General features: G+C 34.5%; 1 protein-coding gene across 1 annotated transcript; it reads left to right on the forward strand.

Annotated features, from left to right (window-relative positions):
- The first annotated feature begins 348 nt into the window (after positions 1 to 348).
- On the forward strand, positions 349 to 19,545 carry CETN3 (centrin 3). The gene is made up of 5 exons (XM_046000483.1): positions 349 to 476; positions 2,731 to 2,866; positions 4,496 to 4,610; positions 10,773 to 10,964; positions 19,412 to 19,545. Exons 1-5 carry the CDS (start codon positions 460 to 462, stop codon positions 19,453 to 19,455), a joined length of 504 nt encoding a protein of 167 aa, XP_045856439.1. The 5' UTR covers positions 349 to 459; the 3' UTR covers positions 19,456 to 19,545.
- The last annotated feature ends 267 nt before the right edge of the window (positions 19,546 to 19,812 follow it).

A 19,812-nucleotide genomic window follows, 5' to 3' on the forward strand; every position in this document is an offset into this window, starting at 1 on the left:
ACCATGCCTCTTCCCTCCTCCTTCCTCTTGGAGCTGTACATCGGGTCTCCGGTCACACTCCACAGGTTACAAGACCGCCCTAGCGCGAGACGGGGTCCACCCACCCACTAGTCCAACGTACCACGCAAACATCAAAACCACGGCTCCGCAAAGGATTCGGGGAAACCGCAACAGGCCAATCCAAAGGGCGGGAGGAGGGGCTGCAGAAGGCGAGGGAAGGGCCGTTTGTTTGACTGACGCGAAATATGTCTAATGAGAGCAGAGGAATCGTGACGCTTCCGCCTCAATGGGCAGGACGTCAGCAATGTCAACCAATCCGGCTCAGAAGTGTCTACCTTGTGGGAGGTCCTTGAGGCCGCTGAGGTCGTGGTTGTCTGTTGAACGGCTTGTGGAAGTTGTGCTGCCTTGGGTAGGGCGTTAAAATCGTTCTTGAGAGGAACGTCTCTGTCCGAAGAGAAAATGAGTTTAGCTCTGAGGTCGGTAATGAGGAGGCCGCAATGCTCTCCACACCCCGCAGCGGGCCCCAGGGCGGGTGTGTGTGGAAGGGAGGTAGTTGGGGCCGAGGCGAGGAAGGGGGTGCAGGTTGGGACGTGGGAGAGGAGCCTCCGCCAACCTGCCCGGGCCTGGACCCCCGACCCTGGGGGCCCTGGAGTCTCGCAGATGATGAGTCCCGTGCATTTTTGTTGAGCTGGTTACGTCTATCAGCGCTTTGGCCTTTGCACCACCAAAAAGATGGGTTGTTTCAGTTGCGAGGAGAGAGTGAAATATCGCGATGTTTCTTCTCGCGGTGTTTCTGCGAGAAATCAGGCCAGGGAGCATCCGTCCCTCGGTTCAGCTCCGCCTCCCTGGTCTGCGGCCCCATCTCAGCTGCGGTGATGCCATCGTGAAATTATAAATTTTGGACATAACATAAAGCCCTTCCTTGCTCTTATCTTGGGTCTCTGTTTGAAGGTATAACTGGAAACCCACTTAAATGACTTTAACTGGTAATCTCTCTCTTAGGGTTTTCAAATTTTCTGAGTTTCTTTACCTTTCATTCTCTTCCAACGTCTAACCCCCTTGTCTGTTGCCCCCAGCGCCATGTAGACATTTTACCTTAAAAACAGGTAGTTAGGGGCGCCTGGGTGGCTCAGTGGTTTAAAGCCTCTGCCTTCGGCTCGGGTCGTGGTCCCAGGGTCCTGGGATCCAGCCCCGAGTCGGGCTCTCTGCTCAGCGGGGAGCCTGCTTCCTTCTCTCTCTCCCTGCCTCTCTGCCTGCTTGTGATCTCTGTCAAATAAATAAATAAAATAAAAAACAAAAAACAAACGAACAAACAACCCGGTAGTTAGGCGTCTCTAAATAGGTGCCTCGTTAGGCTGAGAGATTATGGTGGTAGCCTTGCCTGGAAGCATTGTAGGTCTGTGGTGGACTTGGCCGTCCAGTGAAAATGACCCCGGGAATGACCAAGCTTGTGTGAAGTCCGGTCTCTTGTGAAAAAAGATTTTCCTCAGCCTTATTTATTATACCAATTCTGATCACTTTCTACTCATCTCTTGCCTTTTGTTGTAGATTTTTAGAGAGCAAAACCCAAGCAAATAGATAACGTTTTATTAAGATCAAGTTTTTCATTTTAAAGTTTTATGATATTGTTGGGTTTCAAAACGTGTTCTCATGGATGTTGCAGCCCATTTGAAATTTTGAAACACTAAGATCAGTATCTCTTAAGACATTTCTGGCTTTTTAAAAAATTTTTAATTTTAATTTTTTTCCTAAAGATTTTATTTATTTGACAGAGAGAGATCACAAGTGGGCGGAGAGGCAGACAGAGAGAGAGAGGAGGAAGCAGGCTCCCTGTGGAGCAGAGAGCCAGATGCGGGGCCAGGACCCTGGAATCATGACCTGAGCCAAAGGCAGAGGCTTCAATCCACTGAGTCACCCAGGCGCCCCGGTTATGGCTTTTTAAATAAAATTTCCTATAAAAAAAATTACAGGTTTTATGAGAAACTAAATCTAAATTTACAAGTGAGAGTTACAAAACCATTGACTCTTCACTTTATATTATAGAAAATTAGCCCAAATATACTTTTTTTTGGCATTTGATTTTCATTGTATATTTAGACTTAAGTATTTTGCTTGATTTGTTAGTATCAGTGGAAGAAATTGTAAATAAAGGCCATTAGAAATGTGTAGTCTAAATCACTTAATCTACAATGTCAAAAACTTTGTAAATTGTTAAATTATATGCCCTTTTGGTAGTAATTTTGATAACTTGTAAATGCTATCAAAAGTAAACTAAATATATAGTGATCATCAATTATGAATTTTCCTTTTTTTTTGAACAATGTGGTAGAGTAATGTGAATAGTAAATATGAGTGTTTTGTTTTTTTGTTGGGATTTGTCATGAAAGTAATGTTTTTTATTCACTGTTCTTATTTCTTCCACGTTAATATCATTGAGAATAAGTATGAAGCCAGAAGGAGAGAAAGTTAGGTCCTCGTTTCTTATAATAACCTGTAACACTTTTAAGTTTTGGAAGTGCAAATTTATAGCAGCTAGACTGTGGGGTAATCAGGCTTTGACTCATGTAAGGAACATTTCTTCATTTATCTCCCAAAAAGTTCCTTTGTAGAAATTTAAAAAATTATTCATTGGTTAATTTTTTTGTTGTGTTTTGGAATCTTATTTTAATTATCTAGATGCATAGGAGAATTGGATTAAAGTAGACTGAAGAGACTTTTTTCTTTTCATAGAAATGAGCTTGTAGTAGACAAAACAAAGAGGAAAAAAAGAAGAGAACTCTCTGAAGAACAGAAACAAGAAATTAAAGATGCTTTTGAACTGTTTGACACAGATAAAGATGAAGCAATAGATTATCATGAATTAAAGGTAATAGTATATACTTCAAAATGTGTATTTCTCTGTTAAAATGATTTGCATTGTGGATAGTTAACATACATTTCTAAAGTATTTAAACTGGTTGTGGACATATGAAACCATTTTAGATGTTCACAGTTAAATACTGTAATAAATTTATAGTAAAATAAAAAAATTAAAATTAAAAAATAAAAATTTACTATTTAGTATAATAAAATCCTAACATCTTTTTAGACTTTTCACATTGTAAAGTAAATAGTATTTTAAATATAAAAATACACTACTATGGAGGGCCTTATTTTTCATTCACATAATAAAAATAATTCATACCATAGGATTTAAACAGTTCTCACTGTTTTTTCGTTTTTTTGGGGTTTTTTTGGTGACTCATTCTTTTCTCACATTGTGAGTGTTATTTGTCTTTTAATTTGAACATGTTAATAATATATTCTTTACATACTTTCTCTGTTGCAAATGGTATAAGTGATGTCTGATGTTGACACATGCTAATGGGGGAAAATGTCAACTTTGGGCCTAGAATTATATATAAAGATGCAAGAGTTTGTTTAGTGTACTACAGATCTCACACTCAGCATGAGAAAGGCAACATTTTGGTAGCTCTTTAGCTCTCTTTTTCCACAGTTTTGTTTTGTTTTTTTTTCAGTATCCCAGCTTTGATCAATTCTTCTTTTTTAATGTCTCTTCCATTTGTTAACTACTGTTAATATCTTGGTTTGGGATCTTATTTCATACCAGGATCTTCCTAAGTGGTTTCTCCATTTCTCGTTTTTTCTGTAAACTGCCATTAGATTCATCTTTCTAAGATTATTTCCTCATATTGTTCATTGTTTGTAAACCTTTAGTGGCTCCTCATTGTACACTGCATAACGTTCAGATTCCTTTGGTTTTTATTGACTGCTCCCCTCACTTTTACTACTGTCTACTTTTCTCATTTGCTAATCACTTATTTCCACCTGAGCTCTTCCTGTTCAGGTAAAGTAAGCTGCCCTATTCATTGTCCTCAAGCCTATGTATTAATGGTGTCTGTTTTATAGCCAGTCATCCTTTTGTCAGTGCTCTTCTACTTTATTTCATCCATTCATCAGAGAACAAATGGAACCTTTCCAAGTAAGACTTCTTTAATTAGTATCCTGTCTCTCTTTTCTTGTTAATAGTAACAGGATCTACTCTTTCTTTAAACTCAGGGGTCTGGACTATTTATACTGAATAACTAATCATGTAGAGTCTCAGGATAACTCTTATTTTAATTTTTTGGTCTCTTCTTGTATAAATTTTTAATACTTAGGCTATGCCTTTTTTTCATTTTGGTTGTTTATCATTTGAGAATAAATAACTTGTTAAAATGATCTGTATAGGAAGTCAGTCCATTGTATAGTATATTTTATAAACATTTGGTTTGTCCTATAAAAAAAGGATATATAAATGAACAAATTGTTGTTTAACTTCAGTAATGGAGAAAAACTATCACTTTGATTTTTTTAGAGACCTTAAATATGCAAAAGAATTAAATGTTTTATTAATGTGCTGACATCCCTAAGTTGTAAAAACTTATTTAAGAATTGGAAGTCACTTCTTTCAAAAGAGTGCTTTATAATTTGCTTTTCCCTTTTATTCCAAAAGGTGGCAATGAGAGCCTTGGGGTTTGATGTAAAAAAAGCGGATGTACTGAAGATTCTTAAAGATTATGACAGAGAAGCCACAGGGAAAATCACCTTTGAAGATTTTAATGAAGTTGGTGTGTATTTTAATAGTCTTTGTAATTAGCACTTGTTAGGAAATTATCCATTAATGTTAGTATTTTTTTTTATGTTCTGGGTTATGGAATTTTGTTATTGAACATTGCTATATAATGTAGTTATTGTATGGGGGTTTGGGAGCACTCTTCTACTTTAAAAAGATTTACAGCTTCATTATGGTAGTTAACATTTTGTCTTTTATCCTGAAGATTCTAATCAAGGAACTATTGTGTAGCTTTTTGTGGAAAGAAATCTTCCTAAGTAATGTGTGTTTATATTATGTGATAAAACTAAAAGGGTGATCAAAAATTATTTTCTAAGAGTAAAACAGAAAATTTAGTAACCTTTTGTTTGGAAAATATTTCCTAAGACCATTCTGGTTTGTGATTTTTGTTGGCAGAATGGGAGAAGAGAAAACCTGTAGCATTTGGTATCTTTGGCTGTAGGTGAAGTGCATGCCATCAGGTCGACAAAACTTACAAGGGGCTACGTATTCTGAATGACTTGATCTTAGTGAATAAAGTCATCTGTTTAAAGTTGAGGGCAGAGGGTATTATAGTAAAGGGGGCATTTGGCAAACTGAAGCAGGAGAAAACATTTTAGAACAACTAAGTAAGCATACTGTGTAGTGAGTTTAATATGATTGAATTTTCATATAGTTGATTTTAGTGAAATAGAGCATATATCAGGCTTTTTTAGCATAGAAGATTCTGGAAGGCAAAGACTTTGCTATTATGATTTAAATATAGTCCTTAGAATATTATACATAGAATGTACATATATTCAGGGTTTTTTAAATTTTTCTAAAGCAGTAATACCACTTTATATAGGTCATGATATAAGCATATCATAGAGTTATATTTAGATATTTTAAAAATGTAGGAACAAATCCAGTTACACATACAAAACTTTGTGTAAATATTCAGAAAGAAGTATTATAGAAAGCAAAAAGAAATGGCAGTTTGGAAAAGAGATTCATATCATTAAATAATCTGAAAACTCAAAATCAAGGTGAGGAGGAGGAAAGTTAAAGGATAAATCTAAAAGAGAAAGAAAGCATGACACAGAAGTTCCCCACGTTGTCAACTAGGAATAACTGTTTAGAAAGGCAGCTCATCCCTTTGGGGAGTATATTATGTTGTTTTCGTCTAATCTGTAGATTTATTTACTTGAGCGGAGGGAGGGAGCCAACTTTATCCCTTTAGTCTTTCAGTATTGAAACTCTTCTGTAGTTATGATCTTAGTCCAAGTTCTTACTTAGATTATTGATTATAGAAATGGGTATTAGGATATAGTGGCAATGATACTGTTAGGAAAGAGCTACAATTCAGGCACATTTGGTACAATGTAGTAGTTTAGCATGGACATTTGGGAAGCAGATTGCCTGGGTTCATATCTTGGTTTTGCCACTTACTAGCTGTTTAACTTGGTCATTTTACTTGTCTGTGTCTCATTTGCAGCTATAAAATGGGGATAGTTATACTATCTGGTGGGTTCTTGGGAGGACTAAATAGGTTAATAAGTAAAGTGCTTATAAGAAAGGGGCCTACGGGGTGCCTGGGTGGCTCAGTGGGTTAAGCCACTGCTTTCGGCTCAGGTCATGATCTCAGGGTCCTGGGATCAAGCCCCATATCGGGCTCTCTGCTCAGCAGGGAGCCTGCTTCCCTCTCTCTCTCTGCCTACCTCTCTGCCTACTTGTGATCTCTGTCTGTCAAATAAATAAATAAAAATCTTAAAAAAAAAAAGGGGGGGGCCTAGCTATAGAAAGTACTATTAGTATTTGGTATTACTACTTTTAAAAATTCTCTGTTTCACTTTTAGTGTGATTTCACTTTTAGTAATGATTGTGTATGCATCACTGGAACAGAAAAAGTATGGTACTCATGTATTTATCTTTTCTGATTATTTTCTTTTCATAGTTGTGGACTATTTTAGGCATTATATCATCATTAATAATTTTATTCACATTATTTCATCTTAAGTAAATACAGTTTTTGAAATTGTGGTTTTAGGGGGCCTGGGTGGCTCAGTTGGTTGAGCAACTGCCTTCAACTCAGGTCATGATTCTGGAGTCCTGGGATCAAATCCCACATCGGGCTCCCTGCTCAGTGGGGGGGTCTGCTTCTCCCTCTGACCTTCCTCCTCTCATGCTTGCTCTCTCTCATTCTCTCTCTTTCTCAAATAAATAATTAAATCTTGAAAAAAAAAAAGAAATTGCGATTTTAGTAGCAGTTGAAGCCAGAGTCCCATGCCATTTTCACCTTTTCCTGATTCTCTCTCTTTTCTGTGTTATAAACAGAGCACTGATACTGGGTTCTTTCCAGAATAAATGACCATGACTAAACTGTGCTCTGACTTTCAAAGATAGAACTTTTAACCAGTTTAGCACATATTTTAGTGATCCTCATACTACCTATTGAAAATCTAAGTAGTCAAATAAAAATTTATTACTCTTTAGAAATACATAGTCAAGAACTATGTATTCTCTCCATTTGTTAATTATTTTTCAATAATAACTGAGCACGGATGAATGTGTATTTTATCCTTTGGAATAAATAACTCCAAACCAGAGCATTTGAGTCTTAGTTTTCTGTATTGTCTACTACTATTGAAGGATATTGTTCCACAGATATTTCTGGATGAAGTCTAACACTGAACCAGAATTTTCCCAATGTTAGAAAAAAATATTAAAAGTATGTTTCATGTAAGTTAAGAATCTAGACTTCTTAAGGTTAGTGAGTAGTATCAAAGGTGGTTTAGGAATTGCTCCTTTAAAGTAAGACCAAGTTAAGTCAGGTGTTTGTACTTGTTTTTTTGGGGACACTAATTATTCCATTGCCTATTTAGAATAGAATATTATTGTTTTTGCTTTGCTTATTTAACAAACATTTGCTGAATTTTTTGGCATTAAGTACTTTACTGGGTTGAGGGAGGGGAATTAAAAGTTACTAAAAAGTTCTTTCAAGGAGCTTACCATTTATATGTAGGTAATAACAAGCTGTAGTGTTCTGTGGTAAGTTATAATTTTGTTTAGAGTAGGAGTTGTCAGACTACAGCCCTTAGGCCAAATTCAGCTGTTGCTTCCACACTACCTCATCTTTTATGCTGCTTTTGTGCTGTCATGGCAGAGTAAGTAGTTTAGTCAGAGATCTTATACTTTCCACAAAGCCAAAAATATTTACTATCTGGCCCTTAACAAAAACAAAAAGAATTGTCAATTCGAGGTCTAGAGCAATTGAAGACTTTGCAGAGGCGAGTTTTAATTTAGACCTTTGAGGATGTGAATAGAATTCGTTCTTAAGAAGAAGACTGTGGGAACGAGTAGCAAAAGACATTGCAGGCAGAGAAAATAGTATCAACAAAGAGTGGTATGGTATAAGTATAGTATGGGAAACTTCAGGTAGTCTCCTATCGTCGAGGTTAGGGAAATGGAAGGATAGAATTGGGCCAAATAAGTAAAGTCTTGTTGCATCATGTGTAGTGCTTGGACTTTAGTCACCAGACGATCATTTTCAGTTTCCGAGGAAGAGAAGATGATGTGTTTTAGAAAGGTAACTCTATTAAGAGTTTTAAAAGATGGGTTGGAAGGAGGAGAGACTGCAGACAGGAAAATAACAGCCTTATATTATGCTGAGGGTGTGAGAATGAAAAACATATTTAAGAGTAAAAAATGTCGTATCCTTATAATCATAGGTTAGGTTTATGGGATTCAAAATATTCAGACTTCAAATATGGGAGAATATCTGTGAATGGTGCTATTCTCTATTTTGAGGCGGGGCATCAACAGTTATCTTGGTGATAGTAGGAGTTTGGGTTCTAAAATGTTGAGTTTAAAGCAACTTGTATTTTTGGATAAAAACCCCCAAAACACAATGAGAAATATAGTTGAAAGTGTTTTTCTAGCAGTACTTTTAATGATTTTTGATACATTTTAATGTTTTTTTTAATGTATTGTGTTCTTAATGAGTTTTTTTAAAGGTTTTTTTTTTTTGTTTGTGGGTTTTTTTTGTTTTTGTTTTTTGACACAGAGAGAGTACAAGTAGGCAGAGAGGCAGGCAGAGGAAGAGGGAGAAGCAGATTCTCTGCTGAGCAGGGAGCCCAATATGGGGCTCCATCCCAGAACCCTGGGATCATGATTTGAGCTGAAGGCAGCCGCTTAACCAACTGAGCCATCTAGGCGCCCCTTTACTGAGTTTTATAATGTGTAAGGTCTAACTTTTTTATTTTGAGGAAATATATTTCTGGTAGTATAATTTTTTGAAAGTAGATTTCATGGACAGAAATTTGTGAATTAGATTGAACCCACCTTAATTGTATGTTAGTTGACTTATTTTCATTGGAAAAAAAGTGTATTTCTTATAATTAAATTCTACTCGGTGGAATAGGAATAGAACATGAAGGCATGGAAGAGAGTTACCATAAAGTTATTATGTTTTAGTTGTCCAGAATGGTGGGTATTTATAATTCCCAAGAAAAGTTATATTCTAAGGCAGAGTATTGATAAAAGATTATATATACACATAAGTCTGAAGTAACTAACACAATTAAAGCACTAGTGGGATAAGAATTTATACATCTTGGAGCCCCATCTGTTCCCCACATCACCCTGTTGCTTCTTTAAGTACATTAATACTTTCAGCAAGCTGCTTTTTTGGTTCACCTGTCATGTAAATTATTTAATTGGTGAAGAAAATTTCTTAACACTTTTTTTTTCCCTTGTCCTGCTTTTTTGTTGGGACTAAATTCAAAATAAGTTGAGTATGAGCCATAGAGTTAAGCATGGTATTTTATTTTGGTGTTATGGCTGTATATATGCCAACTCCTTTTTGATTGAATATTTATGAGCTTTGGTGATTTGCATACTTATAGTAATATAGTTCAATTAGTTACTTGAAAGACTTTTTGGTACAATTAATGGATAATAGAAAACTACTAAATATGTAGGTAGATGATTTAACGTAGATGCTTATCCTAAAAGCTTACTGAAACCAAACATGATGACATTGCAGCAAAGCAATAATAATTTTTTGTGGGCTTGAATTTTTTTTTTTTTTTGGTTGCATTAACATTCTAGTACTTCCCATCTACAAACATTTGTGCAAGTTTTTAATGATTCTGTAAACCTCACCAGGACTGAGTTATTTTTAATGGCACAGTGAAAGTCATAAGTAATTTTTGTTGTAGTGGTAGACTAGCATGTGGAATTACTTCAGAGATGTTTACGTAGATATTTTCAGAATTTGATCTAGTAACTTAAAAACATTTATACCACAGATTTTTACTTTAATTGTGTTATTGTGGCTATTGAACAAAGACTGCAAATATTGAAAATATTGTTTATTATATATTATTACATTTAGCCTATTAAAATGTGTTATTACTATTGAGGTCTGGTATTTCTCACTTTTAATTTTAGTTGTCTGAGTTATTATCTTGCTGAACAAAATGGGCATGACTTTAGAGACATCTTTCAGACCTTTCCTTTTTCTTTTTTTTGGGGGGGTGGTGGTATGGAAGCTTACTGTAATCATTTTCAGTCCTTTTGGTAACTGCTTTTCATTTTTGGAAAACCCAGAGTTTCCTCAAATCATGAAGATAGCAGCAGAATTTTCATCTGTCTGACAATGTGTCTTTATCAGTGATGGCACTACATTTTATTAATTTGTCATGATTTTTTTTGTCTTTAAATTGGATTTAATTTGAGGAACAGTAATGTTATTAAGTTTAGACATCAGACATCTTTTATCTAATTAGTCTTGTTTTGTTTTGTTGGTGTATCATCTCTACAACTAAGTTACAAACTCCTAGACTTCTGTGCTTGCTGTCAGTGGAGCCTACTATAATTCTTGATAATCGTAGACCTTAAATAAATATGGCATATAATCCTTTTATTTTGCCTCTTTGTGAGATAGTTTTGCTTACTCTTATAATAGGATGAGTTGTTGATAACGTAGATTAAATTTTAAAATATGGATTTGATTTTTCTAATTTCAGGTTTATCTTTTTGGGTTTTGAGGCTCTGATTTGGCAGTTTATTACAAACTAAATGTTGAACGATTCACAACTTTAATTCTCATCTAACACTTGGTTGATTTCACAGATGAATGCATTTGTGATTATAAAGTGTTTTTAAAATTTTTTAAAATTTCTCTTAACTGTAGTGACAGACTGGATATTGGAAAGAGATCCACATGAAGAAATATTAAAGGCATTTAAACTATTTGATGATGATGATTCAGGTAAAATAAGCTTGAGGAATTTGCGACGTGTTGCCAGAGAATTGGGTGAAAACATGAGTGATGAAGAACTTCGGGCTATGATAGAAGAATTTGATAAAGATGGTGATGGAGAAAGTAAGTTTTAAGTAAAACACATGTTCCAGGTATTATTCCTAATGTATACATATAGTAAATTTTTCTAAAAGCAAATGATTTTCAAGACCCATTACAGACTATCTCTGTTTGATATAATTATTGTTCATCCTGTAATGAGCTTTTTGCGTAAACATTTCCCATCATTTAATTCAGAATGATGCAGACCTTTTAAAACCAACTATACTGTTTGTAATACGATGTCCCATACTTCGAAGAATTTATTTTACTTTTCTTTGAGGATGAAGCATCACCAAATTTCAGCTACTCAGTAAAATACCTGCTTTTAATGGTTTCTTCCTTAACCTCCAGGTACTTCTAAACTGTAACTAAGTTCTATTGGTTCTACCCTTTGAAAGTTTTGAATCTTTTTTTATATCTTTATTTACTGCTGCTGCCCTAGTTTGGCCCTAATTTCTTTGTATTAATGTTATCATAGCCTCATTATTTCCTTGAATGCCTGCTGGATACCATGCCTTGTGTGCTAACTGGTGCTGCACAGTGAAGAAGGCAGATGTGGTCTCTTTAGCTTCCTAATTGCCCTCTATGCCTATGAGCCTCTACCCTCTTAACATATTGATAACTTTCTTTTCCTAAAGTACAGGTTTGATGATGTCATTTCCCTCTTCAAATACTGAATGATTCCGGGGCACCTGGGTGGCTCAGTGGGTTAAAGCCTCTGCCTTCAGCTCAGGTCGTGATGGATCGAGCCCCACATGGGGCTCTCTGCTCAGCAGGGAGTCTGCTTCCCCCTCTCTCTCTGCCTGCCTCTCTGCCTACTTGTGGTCTCTGTCTGTCAAATAAATAAATAAAATCTTAAAAAAAAAAAAACTGAATGATTCCTTGGTGCCTACAGAGTAAATTTTGAAGCCTTTTAAGATACGTTTTGCCCTATCTAGTTTTATTTCCCACTATGGTCTTCCACTTTTCTGCTTTAACCTTTACCTCCTGTACATACATACCTTGTCCAAATACACTCTATCCTGGAAACATTTTTTTTATGCTGTGTCTTTTTCATCATGCCATTCCTTAATCCTAGAATGTTCTAATTACCAGGTTTTGTTTTTTTTTTTAAATAGGAAGATACTTTTTTTTTTTTTAAAGATTTTTTTTATTTATTTATTTGACAGAGAGAGACCACAAGTAGACAGAGAGGCAGGCAGAGAGAGAGAGATTGGGAAGCAGGCTCCCTGACAAGCAGAGAGCCCGATGCGGGACTCAATCCCAGGACCCTGAGATCATGACCTGAGCCGAAGGCAGCGGCTTAACCCACTGAGCCACCCAGGCGCCCTCTAATTACCAGGTTTTGTCTGCTAATATGTCTGTCTTTCTGGTACAGTTTTTTGTTTTTTTTTTTAAAGATTTTATTTACAGACAATGAAAACAAGAGCAGGGAGAGGGGCAGAGGGAGAGGGAAACGCAGATTCCCTTGCTGAGCAGGGAACCTAATGTGGGGCTCGATCCTAGGACCACAGGATCATGACCTGAGCTGAAGGCAGATGCTTATCTGATTGAGCCACCCAGGTGCCCCTCTCTAGTACATTTTAAACTTCATCTATTTCTCAAACCCTTCCCTAGTGTTCTCTGATGAATTATGAGACTTCCATTTAGAGGAACAAAGTATTTTGACGCTTTTATACAATGCCTTCTTTTAGCTACATACATGTTGTCTTTCCAGTATATTGTAAGTCCCTTAAGAGCAATATGGAATCATAGTGTGAAAGCCTAAGGCTTTGTAGTCCTACAGATCTGGACTTGAATTGGATCTCTACCACTTAACGTAGTTGCTCTGTAATGTTGTGCAGATTTTCACTGTTCACTGAGTCTTGGTTTCCCATTTATTAAAATGGGAAGGGTGATACCTTCCAGGGTGTTTTTAAGTATTAAAGGAAGATATTTGAAGGTCCCTAACATTAAATGGAAGCTTGTTGTCCTTTTTTTGTATCTTTACTCATCTTTATATTCTCCTGCATTTAAAATTTTTTTTTTTTTTTTTTTTTTTTAATTGACAGAAATCACAAGGAGGCAGAGAGGCAGGCAGAGAGAGAGGAGGAAGCAGGCTCCCCGCGGAACAGAGAGCCCGATGCGGGGCTCGATCCCAAGACTCTGGGATCATGACCTGAACCAAAGGCAGAGGCTTTAACTCACTGAGCCACCCAGGCGCCCCTTAAAAAAATTTTTAATTTTAATTTAATTTTGTTTTTAAAGATTTTACTCATTTGAGGAAGAGAGAGAGAGAGACAGAGAGACAGAGAAGAACCCAAGAAGGGTGGGGAGACAGAGGGAGAAGCAGACTCCCTGCTGAGCCAGGAGCCTAATGCAGGACTTGATCCCAGGACCTGGATATCATGACCTGAGCCCAAGGCAGATGCTTAACCACCTGAGCCATCCAGGCCCCCTCCCCTGTACATTTTCTTGAACATAATGAGTGCTCTGATGTTTATTGACTTGAGCCCTAAGTGGGAGTGTGTGTTACAGTAGATATATATTGATACAGTATCAACTACACATATATACATAAATATATACATAATACATATATTACTGGAAATATTGGAAATAGTGGTATGCTTTAATTAGGAGGCAAGACAGTAGCAACCAGCTATTAGTTCAGGTTTGTAGATTGTCCTTTAGAACTGTACATTATTATACTTTATAGTTGTGTAAATATTATTTGAGCATTATGAAACTTTAATACTAGGTCTTTGAAGGATATTGATAGATTTATTTATATTTTAAAACAAAGATTATTAATACTTGAGAAAATTTAAATGATTTCTTGAGCTCTCACACTAATATTTGGATTTAGTATCCACTGCCTTCATGTTTTAAAAATTTTTCTGTCTTCTCCAGCTGTTGGCTGTTAGCCTAAACTAGCTTTAAAGCAACCCTGTTCTGTAAGGGTACTATCTTCAATGGCATAGAGAATCTTGGTATGTCTATTTCATAAGTCTTTAGTAATGGTTACTACATGTGTCAAAAGGTAGTTATTTTCTTTTCCTCTACTATGCACATGCAAGCTAGATTTTGGTTATTAGCTTCATTTGACACTAGAAGAAAGAAACAATTAGGAGGCTGCCTCTTAAATTCAAACTTGATGTGAAACTTTCACCTAGAAAATGTGTCCATTTCTTGCATCCCCTTTAGTCTGCTGTGTTTGCTGCTTTTGAATCTTTTGAGTTCATGCCTGTGCTCCATTGCTTGAAGATTTTAGTGCATCCTTAAAACATTTCTTTGGTTCTAAGTACGTGCTTTAAGTCTCCATATAACTGTTGCTTGGGCATCCTACTGTCATTTATTCAAATGACTAATAGGGAAATAACATTTTTTCTTTTTTCCAGGTGATTGGTTACAAATAAAATACAGTGATGCATAGTCTTTTATTTTTAAGATTTGTCTTTTTTGTGGGGGGAAGGGGTATTCTTATATTACATTCATCTAATCTAGTAGTTTCCAATCTGGAATGTGAGTTTCTGGGGTGGGGGCCTTCTGAAGTATTGCATGCAGTCTGGGTGTATGCATCAAATATTGTCTGTAGACTATATGAATAATAGTATTGCACATGCATACATAAACTGTTATTTATATCTGTAAATGCGCTTGCGATTGATAAAAATACTTATTACTCAGAATTCATAGTAGCAAAAAAAAAAAAAAAGAATTCATAGTAGCTATTTGACATTATCTATGTCTCAAACAAGGCATGCTAAGTATGACTTTTATTATGGCAAGTCCAGGAAATTATTGTTGAAAGGCATTTTCATGTTCAGAAACAATGAGAACTATAATCCATTATAGTTTTGGGTACTGCCTTAACTTATATGGATCTCTGCAGGTGTATGAAAAACTGTCCGTTTTTGAGAAAACACAAGTTAGATTTTATAATAACTTGTTAATTTGGATTCTTTGGGCTGCAGTTTTGTTTAGATATAACCTGTTTTCTTTGTATGTGTTAAACTAGTAAAGATCATAGTGCTTGGGGCGCCTGGGTGGCTCAGTGGATTAAGCCACTGCCTTCGGCTCAGGTCATGATCTCAGGGTCCTGGGATCAAGCCCCGCATCAGGCTCTCTGCTCCGCAGGGACCCTGCTTCCTCCTCTCTCTCTCTGCCTGCCTCTGCCTACTTGTGATCTCTCTGTGTCAAATAAATAAATAAAATCTTAAAAAAAAAAAAAAGATCATAGTGCTTGCTGTCTTTTTTGTGCACTTCAGTAATTCTGCTGACTCTATGAATTTTTCATACTATAGTATTTAGGAGCAATGAAAAAAAATTTTTTTAATTGTGTATATAGAATAATAAATATGGAATAAGTATGGTAAAGGAGGAGTTCCAGAAAAAAAAAATATAATGCAAAATATAACTAAAGCTGTGGTAATGATACAGAAAGGATTCCCTTCCCCATTATTACTCCCAAGATATATAAAACACAGTAAATCTTTTTAGAAAAATAAAAGCAACATTTAAAAACCCGAAGTGTAAATAAAATCTTTAAAAAAGGTTGGGGAGGGACACCTGGGTGGCTCAGTCAGTTAAGCATCTGCGTTTAGCTCAGGTCATGATCCCCGGGTCCTGGAATTGAACCCTATGTCAGGGTTCCCCACCGGCTGTGCATGCCCATGCACTCACGCGCACTCCCTCTGTCAAGCAAATAAAACTTTAAAATAAATGAAAACCCTAAGGGTTTCTTTAAATAATGAGTGTTAACACTTATTTAGTAGTTAATATGTTACAATTCTGTGCTTAGCATGTTACATTGTAAGTACAGTATTATCTGTTAATGCACAGGATAGATGTATCTATAGGTGAGGAAACTAAAGCTCAGAGATTAATAACCTGTCCCTACTTTTATCCATACCACTGTATTGTCTTTTAGGCTAAAAAGTAAAATATTAATTTGGTTTCTATGTTTATGGAGTTCTGAAAGTTACATGCTGTTATAATATGAAATATTCAATACTCAGTATTCAATAAAATAGTCAACTGTCATTTCAGATGCTAAAATTTGTTTTTCCCCCTCCAAAGCCAGATGGTCTTTAAGGTACTTAATCTACCTAATTTTTCTAAATTCTTATTTTTTCCTTAATTTTATTTATTTGAGAAAGAGTGAGCATGCATATGTGCATGAGTGGTGGGGAGGGACAGAGGGAGAGGGAGGAGCAGATGAGCCCCAAGCCCCTGCACTGAGCAGGAAGGAGCCTGACTCAGGACTTTATCCCAGGACCCTGAGATATATGACTTGAGCCAAAGGCAGACGCTTAACCAACTGAACCACCCAGGTGCCTCATTTCTCTAAATTCTATTTAAATTTTATTAAATTCTATTTATTAATGTAATAAATTATTATTAGAATTTAATAAATTCTATTAAATTCTATTTAAATTTTATTTTAAATTTAAATTTAAAAGACATTCTATGTAAAAGACATAGAATTTACCCTATGAAATGATTGATTTATAAAAATTTGGTTAAAAAAGGCAGAGTAGAGGAAAATGAAGTATTGTATTTGATTCAATAAATATTTTATCAGGTGCCTATTTAAAGGTAGGCATTATGCTAGATTTATTAGAGATAGGAACTTGATATAAGATCTTATTGATAGAGAAGGAAATGTACAAAGGCATACAGATTTTCTTAATTTTCTGAAAGGCTCACTGGTACTAGAGGAGCTAATTTGCTTAGCCTCTTTCTTCCCTTCAGCTTTCCACTTTTTTGGACGTAAGTATTCTGTTTTAGGCTATGGAAATTATGAAATAGTTTAAAATATATTTAAATGGTATAATACTTTAAAGTTTTCATACATAAATATAACAAAATTAACTCTTGTGATTTTAAAACTATATACGAAAATTAATTTTGAAATTTGTTGTAATTTTATAGATGAGAGAAACAAGTTCTAGGTCTTTAAGGAACAAATCATACAAATCATTTTTCAGATTTTGAGTAATTTAATCATAGCTCTGCTATGCTATTAAAATAATTTATAGTCAGTCAGTTTTTATATAAAAAATTACAGTCAGTTTTTATTGTAAGGTGGTTTTTCTTAAGAACATACTCTTATTTATTATTTTGGTCTAGATACCTCAGTCTAGATTGACTGAGTCACAGATTTTTTTTTTTTTTTTTTTTTTTTTTTTTTAAAGATTTTATTTATTTATTTGACAGTGAGAGAGAGAGATCACAAGTAGGCAGAGAGGCAGACAGAGAGAGAGAGAGAGAGGGAAGCAGGCTCCCTGCCGAGCAGAGAGCCCGATGTGGGACTCGATCCCAGGACCCTGAGATCATGACCTGAGCCGAAGGCAGCGGCTTAACCCACTGAGCCACCCAGGCGCCCCTGAGTCACAGATTCTTAAATGTGAAAGTGTATAATGATGAAATGATGAAAGTGATAATGATGATTGTTTAAACTTTCATATGTATAGATGTATTTTTTCTTTTTTAAACAGAGAAAGGGGTCATAGCTTTCATAACATGTTGAAACATGTTTTTAAGTGAAAAAATTAAAGATCACTACTACAATTTGTAAGATCATTTTAAGTAATATAGGTTATATATTCAGTTTTACTCTGTCATAGTGTCTTGTAGATGTTTAATACTGAAATGCATGGATTCATGGTTCATTATCAGCTCTAGACATCTCATTCTGTTTAACTCCTTAGAGCTTAATTTCAGTCTTTTCTTTTTTTTAAAACTATATTGCTGATGGTCTCCTACCTTAGTTTTCTTTCCATTTGGTTAAACCAAATCTCATGTCTTTATTTCAAAGCCCAAGTCAAGATTTATTCTTAGTAAATTTTTCTCAAAAGTAAGGATTTTTCCCATTAAGATGGAATGTTTTTCAGCACAGAGAGCTGGTTTTTGCTTTAATAATAGATAATATTTTGTTTTATTCTGTTTCACTTATGAAACATAACATATAATTTGTTGAAACTTTTTTTTGTGTGTGGTTTCTGAAACCAGTATACTTTTTTCATTCCTGATGTACATATTTTATCTCCTCAGCATTTTTTAATTGGGTAATTTTTGTCTAACTTTTCATTATGAATCTTCTCAACCATAGGGGAAAATGTTAGTTCAGTACAATGAACACCTTTATACCTTCTACCTAGATTAAGTAATTAACAGTTAACTGTATTTGCTTTGTCTATAGTATATATTTTTATTCTAGATTGTTTGAAAAATATATCATGAACTTGACCTCCCTAACATTTTAGCATGCATCTGCTAAGAATAAGGATATTATCTTTTATAATTGTGATACTATTGTTACTGCTAAGAAAACTAAAAATAATTTTCTAATATCACCTAATACTTTCACTTAAGTATCAAGATACTATAGAATAGGAAGCTTGGTGTCTGTTTCTTATCTGGTAGAAACATCTAAAAGTTGGTATCGTAGTTCGGTATTTTCAGATGAAGAAACTGAGACACAGAACTGTTCTGTACCAGAGCAGTGACTGGAATCCAGGTCTCTTTTTTCTTCATTACAGTGTTCTTATTTTAATTATCAAAATGATCATTCATAACTTGTGCTTTGTTAAGGTATGTGTTAAATTTTGGAGCCCATGAAGTCACCTGTTTTACAAAGAGGAAGCATTCTTTTCTGAGCATTTCTGTTGAGAATTTATGTGTATGTGTATATATTGATTTTTAAAATTACATTTAATAAGATTAACCTATTTATTTCTAGGTTGCTTTCTTAAAATTAGATTTATAAACTGGAAGTTCTTACTGAATTTTATTTATTGTTTTGGTGAACTAACAATTTGTCTTTATGAGTAATTCTTTCTACATTTACATATAATTGCTGTATTACCTTGCTAATTGAGATTAAATTTGTATCTTTTAAAATTATTATTTCTCTAAACATTTTTGAGGTTTGGTGACCTGGTTTCAACTTTTTGTTTTTGTTTTTTTCTTTAGTAGGCTTTTAAATATATAAAAGTTCAAAAAACAACAATTTGACTTATTAAAAAATTCTCACTTATTTTTCTTTAGAATTCTAATATACTTGCATGATAGATTTAATAAGCTTATTTATAAAGGATTTACTAAATGAATTAGTAGGATAAAGATTACAAAGAGGATTTAACCATTTAAGAAATTAAAAATACCAAGCTTTAAAACTGTTTGTGCAAGTATATATAAATATTATGGTTATGACGAACTTTTTTGTTTGTAACTTTAATAATGTTTTTTCAGTAATTAATATTATAGAATACTAATTTATTTTGTTTATCACATGTCATATATTTTTGTATTCACAAGGTTCTACTTAATAAAAATGATCAACTTCATATAAAAAATAAAGTATGCCTTTGTTTATTAATAATTTTGTATAATATAAAATTTAAAGATACTTAATATAAAATACTAGTATTGTTCTGAGAAAAAATTTTCATTTCTGACTTATATTTTCTTTCTTACCACAGTAAATCAAGAGGAGTTCATTGCTATTATGACTGGTGACATTTAAAGAATTACAAGGATAAACACTAACAATGTTGCTGTTATCATCTTATACTCTATTTTTGTGCTTGGAGCCATGTTAAAAAAACAACAACAACAAAAAAACTTAGTTCTTTTTTTCCAAAGGGACCAAAACTAAGTGTCTTATGTATTCATATTTTCCTATTGTTATGTTTCTTTGTATGAGCAGTAGTGTTAGTACTCTAATAGTTTAACTTTGTATTTATAATATAGCTTTTGTATATATAAAGTTTGAAAAATTAAATCATGTGGTACACATTCTCTGTAAGTTTTTTATGCGTCATTAGTAGTCACTTTTGATGCACATTTGATGCACTTTGATTAATAAAACATTTATTTTAGT

The sequence above is a fragment of the Meles meles genome, chromosome 3, assembly GCF_922984935.1.
Source record: "Meles meles chromosome 3, mMelMel3.1 paternal haplotype, whole genome shotgun sequence".
NCBI classification, from domain to species: Eukaryota; Metazoa; Chordata; class Mammalia; order Carnivora; family Mustelidae; genus Meles; species Meles meles.

Bases quoted from the DNA above. Each gene is read 5' to 3' on its own strand.
- CETN3 (XM_046000483.1), top strand. The intron at 2,867-4,495 runs GTAATAGTATAT...TTATTCCAAAAG, and splicing joins TAGATTATCATGAATTAAAG to GTGGCAATGAGAGCCTTGGG. The intron at 10,965-19,411 runs GTAAGTTTTAAG...TTCTTACCACAG, and splicing joins TAAAGATGGTGATGGAGAAA to TAAATCAAGAGGAGTTCATT.